General features: G+C 42.9%; 2 protein-coding genes across 2 annotated transcripts in view; both read left to right on the top strand.

Annotated features, from left to right (window-relative positions):
* Positions 1-88: 88 nt before the first annotated feature.
* Positions 89-1923, top strand: ccdc28a (coiled-coil domain containing 28A; the record flags this gene model as incomplete). The annotated part of the gene is given in 3 exon segments (XM_035677671.1): positions 89-243; positions 532-554; positions 726-1923. Coding segments are annotated over 3 exon segments (233 nt in total), but the record flags the coding sequence as incomplete, so codon positions are not given.
* Positions 1924-2039: 116 nt separating this feature from the next.
* The window catches only part of LOC118339873 (epithelial cell-transforming sequence 2 oncogene-like), a 9044-nt gene continuing 903 nt past the window's right edge, over positions 2040-10180 (top strand). Inside the window, exons 1-18 of the mRNA XM_035677670.1 lie at positions 2040-2707; positions 3859-3971; positions 4086-4248; positions 4332-4590; positions 4681-4918; positions 5776-5911; positions 6056-6221; positions 6816-6944; positions 7054-7146; positions 7751-7957; positions 8073-8176; positions 8261-8410; positions 8492-8578; positions 9004-9113; positions 9200-9347; positions 9568-9641; positions 9774-9930; positions 10034-10099. Coding sequence (XP_035533563.1) covers positions 2570-2707; positions 3859-3971; positions 4086-4248; positions 4332-4590; positions 4681-4918; positions 5776-5911; positions 6056-6221; positions 6816-6944; positions 7054-7146; positions 7751-7957; positions 8073-8176; positions 8261-8410; positions 8492-8578; positions 9004-9113; positions 9200-9347; positions 9568-9641; positions 9774-9930; positions 10034-10099 — 2538 coding nt within the window. The 5' untranslated portion in view covers positions 2040-2569. The remainder of the gene's footprint in view (positions 2708-3858; positions 3972-4085; positions 4249-4331; positions 4591-4680; positions 4919-5775; positions 5912-6055; positions 6222-6815; positions 6945-7053; positions 7147-7750; positions 7958-8072; positions 8177-8260; positions 8411-8491; positions 8579-9003; positions 9114-9199; positions 9348-9567; positions 9642-9773; positions 9931-10033; positions 10100-10180) is intronic.

Raw genomic sequence — 10180 nt, forward strand, 5'->3', positions numbered from 1 at the left:
ACACACACACACACAGAGCAAGATGATGATAATAAACATCAGCTGGAGCCTCCTGTATGTGTGTTTTACTTCCTCTTCCCTGTGTCAGGTAATGAGTGCTCCATTGGGCAGATGGAGCATGTGAGAGAGATGCAGGAGAAGCTGGCCCGTTTGCACTTTGACCTCTACGGCGAGGTGGACGAAATGCCGGAGGACCAGAGGAAAGTGGCCTGCGACACCAACATGGATAAATTACTTCTTAACGTAAGACTGTGATAGCATAACTTTTAAAATAGTGTGACCTTTGTTGAATATGGCTCCTGAAGTGAGGCTGGTGCAGCACAGTGTCGGCCTGGATAAAGCTGCGCACTGATGTGCTGTAACTGCTCGACATACCGGCAAGTATTTATCTGGAATGTGTTAAAGCGCTTTAAGAGTTTAGTTAGCTTCTGTTAGACGCTTGCTGCACGTCAAACACAAAACGAAGTCTCAAAGCTCCTTTACAGCGATTGAAAATGTTTAATAAGATCAAAACTTTCTTTTTCTCCGCAGCTTGAGGAGCTGAGTTCTTCTATGTATCCTTTTTTTTTATATATCTAACATTCACCAGTCTCCAGGCATCTTTTCAGTCTTGATTTGCTTTCTTTAAAGTGAAAGTAAAACTTCTTTGTGTTTAATCCGTCCAGTGCTGATCTTGGTAAAAACGTCACCTGGCCTGTGTTTATTTCTTGACTCTGCATCTCCAGTCAGAAACTGAACCTAGCCGACTCCCAAGAGATCCCGAGGACTGCCAGCATGTGAAATCTCTCCTCTCATCTGAACCCCCGTCTGACTCGGGCTGTTTGTTTTATGCCACCTAGATGGGCTGCAAAGGATAAGGCGGAGTTGAAGCAAATTTGAGGCACTTTTAAGTATTATGGCATAAATAGCAACAAAGCTGTTCACCAGCGTTCCCTGTCTGTACAGGGTGGACGGATGTATTGTAAGAAGTCCTAACAGGGATGCACTGACAGCCTAAACACAATATATTATATTATTATAGTGTGCGTTACACACATATATAAGGATTAAGATCTATGAGATGATCTGATCTACATTACAGTTCATATATCGGCATTGGTGCGTCCCTGCTGTGGCCTGTTTGTGTCAATTCATTAATTTCCCAACAGTATAGATTTGCAATACATTGCTAACCAAAGTGATATTTATATGAAGCACTCACAATTCACAGGTCTGTCAGTGTGTGTTTATGGGTCTTTGTTAAAAGTGAACTGACTCCTAACTTACCCCTATAGCAATTTTTAAGATATATATAAACTCATTCTGTTGCACTTTGTCTTATCTGTCGTCATAAAATCAATCAATTCAAATTGTTTCTCAACACAATCGTAGATCTTGTTTTTGAGACAATAAAAACCAATAAATATTCCCTGATTAGATTTAAACTGTAGTTAAATTCATCAAATCTGCCAAAACAATAGTACAACGTACAGTGAGCTGCGTGTTACGGGTAAACAAAAAACTAAGCAGTGACCCCAGTTAGTGGTTTCTTGCTCCGTGCGAGTGGCCTGATCACCTCCAACACCTTGCTTAGTGTTGAATATATTTGCACATATCCATTCAAAATGCGGGACACACTGCACATTATCCCCGGTGTGTTAGTTTGACGCTGGTTAAGATTGATTCAGATGTCGACGTCACAACCATGCCTTAATTTCTTTGATTTAATCATTTTTGCCTTATCGGTTTTAACCTTTTTAATGGACTCACATGGAACGTGATGAGGTTTGGATTCTGTGTTTTAAGATAATCATTTGATGCTGCTTTGATTGTAAATCCTACTTTATTTTGTGACTTATTTTAACCAGTGTTGTTTGGGGGGATGCGGGACTATTTTGAAGTGTTTTAACTGTTTTTATTCACTTAATAAATGTGTGGTCTGAATCTCTTGGCTACCATCAGTGTTTTAAACCATTCAAAGGGAAAGAATGCTGACGAAGGACTCAGTTTCGATGGGAGAGAGTGTGGGAATAATTGAGGGAAAGGAGAAATGCATGCCAAAATGAGCTCTCTTATCCACCTCCTCCCTCTGTTACGTAATAACTTTGTTCTTGCATTAGTTAAGTTAACCCACAGTCAGATGCATCATTTTTTAGCATTCATTTGCATATAAATGTTCTTGAAACAACATATTTAAAGAGTCCTGTTAGTGCAGGCATTAGAAATGTAAGCTTTTTTAATGAACTGCATCATAATATGAATGTTTCTTATATATCATATTACAGATTATTCATTAGGCTATTCTCACATACATTTACATTACTATTGCCTGTTGTTATGCTGCTGTTTGTTTCCTGGTCACAGACTTGAACCCATCCTGTTATTTATTGATGTGCTGCTGTGAAGGAATGCGCTCATCCTTTTGTTGACGCGTCTCTAAGGTTACTGGTCTGGGAGCAGTGAGCAGCACAGTGGCAACCTGCTGCTGCTGCTGTTGTTAGAGAGCAAAATCTGACAGGAAATCAGAGTTCAAGGATTTAAGCAGAAATAAAAGCGTTTTTCTCAAAGCGGGTCTCCCCGTGTGAGCAACATGCAGGCCAACCTGCACTCGGTGAAGCGGTGGCAGCTCAGCGGGACAGACCAAGACCCGCAGCAGGTCCACAGACTGCGGTCCCAAACCCGCTTCAGCACCTGGACCCCGCTGAACAACAAGACGAGCAACCTGCAGGTCAGACCAGCAAACAAAGCAGAACCTGCTCTGAAGGCTTCTGGAATGATAATTAATAGCCACCAGATGGCAGGAATGACCATATTATGACTGTGCGTCAAATATGAGACTGTCATGTGGACTATATCATAAAATACTTTTATTCTGAAGTCCTTGGTACCGTTTCAAAGCCGTATTGTGGTGTTGAATGCATTATATAAACCTTACAGTAACCTCCCCGTGCTGTCACTGAGGCTAACCTGCAGTAACACAAACACTTTGGGTTCCGCTCATTGGCCAGTTAACCTGATTGGGAACAGGTGTGCAAAGCCCCCCCCCTCAGTACACTGCCAGTGGACTGCGCACACAAACAAAGATAAACATTGCCACGGTAAATTCGTTAATTTGTCATTTAAACAACATTGTATATCGGTAAAGTCACATTGTAACTTATTGTACGGGGGTTCCTCTCTTACCTCACCTGAGCTCTTTCTAAAGGATTTAATCCCATAGTCACTGAAATCTGAGCATTTCAATCAGAGGTTGAAAGCAGACTGCAGCACCTAATGTTAATGTCCTGCATACAAACTTACAAACATTCATTTTCAACATTATTTGTGTGAGGAACTAGCTGTCAGAATCCATGTGGTGGTTACCAGTTCATTCATAAAGGTATTTAACGTCTATATATGTATGTACATGTGTATATGTGTGTATGATAATAACTGTAACCATGTAAAAGCAGATCTTCCATCTTTTTGTTTTCTTAACATTGTGAGTGTTAAGACTCAATCCAAACTCTGAGTCCTCATTAAATTCCACTGCATAGTAAAAACTACAAGGTTTCCTGAATAAAAGATTTTTTTAAAATAAATTAACATCATTCAACAATAAATTGCAAAGAGCACAAAAAGACCAACTTGATTCTTTTACTAATGGCCCCATTAGCCCAAGGTTTTCAGCCATTATCACATCATCAGTCTTACTCTTTTGACCTTTTTTATAAATTATTTGGAGTTTTGCTTTTTCTACGGCCTTCATCAGTGTTTTGGAAGCCAGTTTTGTAGCTTTTGGAAGAGCAGCCAGACTCTTAGGCAATGAGGGTCACCTTCCGTATGCTTTTCACAGACTGTGTAAAGTTTGTTGGTGTCCTTTCTCCCATTTACTCCCAGTTGTTTGAGGAGAGGATGAACCTTGTGCTCCACTGGTTTGACCTGTGGACTGACAGACAGAGGAAACACCTGTTGGACTCACTGCTCACACGCTGCACCAAGTCACAGCTCAAGTAAACCTCCCTTTTTTCTGTGTCATAGCAATGAAGAGTTAATTTGTTGTTTGGGATACTCTAACACACTAAGCTTACAGCCTTTAAAATGAAATGCTCTGGCAATCTGAGCAGGTACTGTAGGGATTTGCTGATCGAGACTGTTCCTGTGACTCAAGTGGACTTCACAGTGGTGCTGCCACGGTTCCTGTCCCTGTATGTGATGTCATTTCTGTCCCCTCGTGACCTCTGCTCTGCCGCCCAAGTCAGCTGGCACTGGAGGGTCCTTGCTGAGCAGGTGAGAGGCCCAGAGGAGAGAGATTTTACTTTTACTCGGGGGGCTACTGATTCATTTTCTTCCATCTGTCTCTGTCTGCCCAGGACTGTCTCTGGGCCAGCCGGTGCATCAGAAGAGGCTGGTTCCTTCCCTACACTCCAGGAGACAAAGAATACGGAGCGTGGAGGAACCATTATGTCTCCTGCGTCTCCACGCTGGACTGGCTTACACCCCGGGAGGCGGCCGAGCAGTATGGGACCCTCAACCAACAAAGTACAGGGACGACGGAGGAGGAGGAGGAAGAGAAGAGGAAGGAGAGGAGGATCAGGCAGATGATCAGAGACAAACTGCAGGAGGAGAAGAGTGAGTGGAAAAGAGATATCAAAAAAGACAAAAAGCTCTTGAAATGGTAGTAGCAGCACCCCTTTGTTTTTATATGTGTCATATTTACAGGACTATCTATGAGAACCAGGAGAGCTTGGGGCAGCTACACAAAGCCAGAAGGAGCCAGAGGTGGAAGTGTCCAGACAGGGAGGTCCAGCTCTGGACTAACATTTAGCTCTTGGCCCTCTCTCTCCTGGCCTGCACGGACTGTTGGCTCTCCCAGCCTCCTCTGTCTTAGCCAGGACAGGGGACAGCCCATGACTGCAGCTCAGAGCTGGGACAGAGTCCAGACCTCCAGCCCCAGCAGGTGATTGTCTCCATAAACTCTCACTTACCTTGAGTGATATTAGTTACCTGTCTTTTTAAGATAAAACGCATTGAGGGCACTGTATAATATAATGCAACACAATATAAGAGCTCTGTAATAAATCCTTGAGCGAGACACTGAATCCCAAATTGCTCTCATTGATCAGGACGGGTCCCTCGATGTGTGAGTGAATTAAAGGCAATTTGTAAAGCCTTTGGACAAAAGTGCTGCTGTTTTTAAATGCAGTCCATGTTTCTTTTTTAATTAGGGAGCTTTAGAGGTGAATTTTTTTAAATGTTTGACAGAGCCAGGTAGATGGATAGATGGCTAATTGTCTGGCATTTTGGGATAATAAGCATCAGCCAATGCCTGTGCTCACAAGGCCAATAAAGAAAAAAAAGACACATCTGCAGGCAACGTTGTCAGTGTGGCTGCAGAGAAAATGTTAGTTTCAAGCCCTTTACTGCAACTCTAATGCAACCTGCTGTAAATGTTTGCCTTAATTTCCCCAATTACCATCGTCTTTCTCCTAAATTACAGCAAATATGATCTAAAACCGTTACTGGCTTGTGTTAAATGTACATTACGTTATAATGTCATAAAGCCCAACTCGACCGCTTGTGACAGGCTAGATGTTTCCCTCCAATTCCAGCCTAAGCTAAGCTAATTGGCTGCTAGCTCTAGCTTGACACAAAGAGCAAACAGACAGTAGTATAGATTTTCTAATTCAACTCTCTACAAGAAAGCAAATAAGCATATTTCTCAAAATGTCGAACTGTTCCTTTTTAATGTTTTTTTTCTGCACTGATTTTCTGCTGTGATGTGAATGGTAACCAAACCTCCATCCTCTCTTCCAGTGAAAGACTGAACAAAGCCAGCAGAGCGCTGTCCTCCTTTACTTACAGACCTGCACTGTCACACACAGCCTCACCCATCCATCTGCCCACTCCTGCCCTCTTACTGCTGATTTCCAATAGGATTCCTGCCTATGAGGTAAAAGAAAAATAAAGAAACAGTCTATCAGTCAATGACGAAGAAAATAGTGTGTAAAGCAAAAACAAAAAAGCACAGCGGGAAGATGAACATTTAATATTTCTCCCTGTCTGCTCTTTCTCTTTCTCCATGTGCTCAATCTAGCTGCTGCTGAGTGGTGTGAAGGCAGGAGTGATTGTGGTTCTGTATGATCACAGAGGGACTCTCTCAGCTCTGTTAACCCAGGCGGAGAGGGCGGTTTCTGGGCAGAGAGCTCAGAGGCTGGGCCTACTAGCTCCAGGAGGAACAGAGGAAATCCATCTGCTTCACAGTGAGAATTAATAATCCTGTGTATCTCAATGTGTGGGAATTCTGCCAGGCGCTGTTCCAGTCCAACTGGAGCCTCCAGTGTTAGAAGTTTATCTCTCAGGGTACTGTGAAGAACATCTGCTGAAACCATTTCATGGCTTATTGTATTATGATAGGACATTTTTAAGTCCATGGCTATCCTCGTCCCCTGGCTAAGAGTTGGCCCAAGACTAACTCTCATAAATCTTAGATTAATTTTACATCAAATCAGTGAACCCTGGTTTTAATTTGATTGTTCAAGAAAGAAACTGTCGAGTTTTGAACTTTCATAACATACAGCTTTTTTGTGTAACAAATTTAAAACCCTTCCTAATATTTAGATACATACAAAATGCACGGTGGCACGTATGATTAAATTACATAGTCGCAGTTTGTAGTGTAGTAGTGTTTACTTCATGCCATAAAGCATTCACAAGTTTGTCAACTAACCTTTCAAACCAGACCGAGTTGAAAATGCATGTAGCTCAAACAGTTAAAAATCTTTCTGAAAAGTTGACTTAGGGAATCTTATTTTTTGTGTTTACTGATTCACTTTGTTTTAACGTTGACCCTTCAGGTAGTAGCCTGTCAGAGAAGACTCTTCTGACCCCTGACCAAAGAGAATTCTGGGAAAAACTGTGTGGTTGGGTGGCACCAGCTGAGGAGGGAGGTGGGATTGACATCTTCTCCCCGCTGGCAGCATCCGGTAGGTAGAGACACAGATGTTAGTACACACACTCCCCTGAATCTATATTCCTGTCTCTGCATCTGTCTCACTAACTTCCTGTCTCTCGCTTTCTCTCTCTCTTCCTCAGCATCAGGAGTGGCTCTCATCCAGACTCTCACTACTCTTACTGGTCTGGAGGTTCGGGCGCCAATGGGTCTTGCCACCGGAAGTTTCCAGAACAGTGAGTCACCCATGGACAAGACTGACTGAACTGATAAATGTTTAAGATCCCCCAGCTTAAGAATATGCTCTGTGTAACCTCAAAACTACCACTAACACCTCTAAGCCAGCAGGCGCCTGATGTGATTCTTGGCTCAGTGGGATGTCGTGACTTTCTTAAAAAACTTCAATGCAATAGCTGTTGATTCAATCATTTTATTGTTAGTGGTGTGGTCCACCATTCCCACACTGGCTTTAAAATGCCTTCACACGCATACATGTAATCCAGCGTAATACATTTCGTTAGTGTCAGCCGCTGCTTTACATTTAAATAGTTCAAGTCGCAAAACAAGGGATGGCTTTTATTGTGAAGAAGCCACAGGAAATGCAAAGTATGTGTTTGAGACCGCAGTTATTGGTGGCCGCAACTGGTGATCGGTCCAAACTATCAAAACAATAAAAAAACGCAAGACACAATACACAAATTCACGACACAGTACATTTGGTCCAGTTCATAGACCAGTAGTATACAACCCAAATACAATGAATGTTTTTAGCTTTATTAATACAAACAACCACCAAGTGTACAATGCCACAAGAAAAATGTTTTTGTTTCCTTCCCCCAGTCCTGAGTGAGTGGTCTGACGGCAGTGTGTGCACCGGCCTCTCGAAGCAGCAGCCGGCGGCCCCGGCACTACAGTTTGTTTGTGAGAGCGTCCTGCAGGGCTGGTGCAGACAGGCTCAGTGGATGGAGGAGGCTCTGGGGGAGCTGAGAGTCTGCCTGGGGCCACAGCTACAGCGGGTTGGCCTCCAGGCCCGGGGCCGAGCTCTAGGTGGGTTTCACATACATTAGATTTAAACACAGCTGGATCCATGGCAGGTTGAAACAAATGCCTGCATACTCTGTGTCCTGAAAACCTTCTGAAAAATCTGTTGATATGTTTATAGGTCTTTTTCTGTGGGAGAAAATCTGCCTTGAGGAGCTTTGTGTGTCCAAAGAGCTAAATGAGGCTCTGACGGAGGGACTCGTTGCTCTCACAAGACAGGAAGAGGTAAGAATTATTGTAAAGAAGTTTTTGTAATACACAAGGGTGGAGAAAAAAATGAGATAATCCTTGGTTCTTTCTCATCGTCAGACAAGACCTTTGGAGTTTCTTGCTGTCTTCCTGACAAAATGGAGTGAGGAGAAGGAGAGAGAAGAGAGTAGTGGTGAAGAAAAGTTGAAAAACAAAGGAGCATCACATGGCTCTCAGACATGTGTCAGTCGGATATCTGAGCCACCGCAGGTGTGTGTGCTTTGTCCATTCAGAGACGGTTGAAGGAGCACGCTTCATCCTAACAACACATTTCTTTTTTTCTCTCAATAGACAGCGTTAGATTGGAGAGGTGCCGTTGCCAGAGAGCTGCATCACAGCGAGAGTATTTATCTGAGGAGACTGGGCGCTGTGCTGAAGGTACTTGCTAGACTATAACATAACATTAACAATAAAACTTTCTTTCATTCAGGAAATTTAGTAACACTATCACATGTTTAGCTGCTGAGAGGCCGTTGTTTTAGGTGCGGTTCCACTCGACATGAAGTCTAATCAGACTTATTAACTGAATAAATATTAGCTAATGTGGACCAGAAAACTGCCACTGATAATTGATATGAAGTGGGCCCTTTTTGCAAACCATAGGGAGTTTATATAATACCTTTGTAATCATTATAGTTCTGCAGCTGCATGGCCTGCAAGTTTCTCCCACTTTTTTAGTGGATTATTAGAGTGGTTATTAGAATCTGATTTGAGGAGAATAATGTTTTCAGAGGAACCACCAACTCCATAAGTGTTGTGTCTGAGGCATTTAATCTTTACCTGTCCTTCCTCTTGTGCTGAAGGTGTACCAGGAGCCTCTTACAGCTGCACTGAACTCCAACAGAGCCATTCTGAGCTACGCTGACATCCACATTATCCTCACCCCTGTCACACAAATACTGGAGCTCAACAGGTACACACACACAAATATTAATGTGATACTGTCTGGTTTGCATGCCTCTGTGTGGACATGATAGAGAGTGTGTGTGTTTGTTACAGGGTGTTTCAGGTAGACCTACAGGCCAGGCTGCAGCAATGGGGTGCACAGCAGTGTGTTGGAGATGTGTTTGTAAAACTGTGCTCAAAACTGAGAGTGTACACCAACTACCTCAACAACTGCACCACTGCCCTCAGTGCCATCGACAAGGTAAAGTCAGACAGTGTGTTTGTGGTCATGCATGAGGCACCTCAAGCTAACTAAAGTAGTTCTAGTGTGTCAGTGTGCACTGGGTTTATGCAGGTATTTGTCAGATATATCAGTTAGAAAGACATCGACTCTTCTTTTCCTAGAACTGTAATAATCAAACACACAGCACCCCTGGCTAATTAAACTAAAGGTTTAATTTAATGTTGTGTATTTGTGCCAGTGCAGGGAGACAAAACCTCCATTTCGGGCTTTCCTGAAGAGAGCGGACCGAACTCTTGCAACACACATGCTGAGGTAACAACACACACATATATATATATATATGGTGTTTATTTCCAGGGCAGTTATCATCCACACCTGGCTAAAATAAACTGTGAATCCATTAAACTGTAGTGTTTACACATATGTTTGTATGTGTGTGTGAAGCCTACAGGAGCTGCTACTGTGTCCAGTGTGGAGAATACAGGAGTATGTGACTCTGCTTCAAGCTCTGTCTCTACACACACACCCTGGTCACCCTGACCACACACACCTCTCCTCTGCCCTCAACACCCTCCTACAATTCAGAGAATTCATACAGAAGGTACAACACGTTGAGTCAGTACCTCGTGATGAGTTTAAATGTGGAATCTGTAGCATTTCTCTGTTTAGTGCGATGGATACACAGATGGTTTCTTCTGTTTCAGTTAAAGCGTAACTCAGAGAGAGACAGGCTGATGGAGGAAACGCAGGAGATGATCCAAGGCTGTCCGGTAAAAACACACCTCTCTTTCTCTGTGTTGTCTGTCACACTCTGAAAAACAACAAATAAAACTTACATGTTGAAGTATTTT

Source organism: Morone saxatilis, unplaced genomic scaffold, assembly GCF_004916995.1.
Source record: "Morone saxatilis isolate NCDOM2014 unplaced genomic scaffold, NCSU_SB_2.0 Contig6, whole genome shotgun sequence".
Classification (NCBI taxonomy): Eukaryota; Metazoa; Chordata; class Actinopteri; family Moronidae; genus Morone; species Morone saxatilis.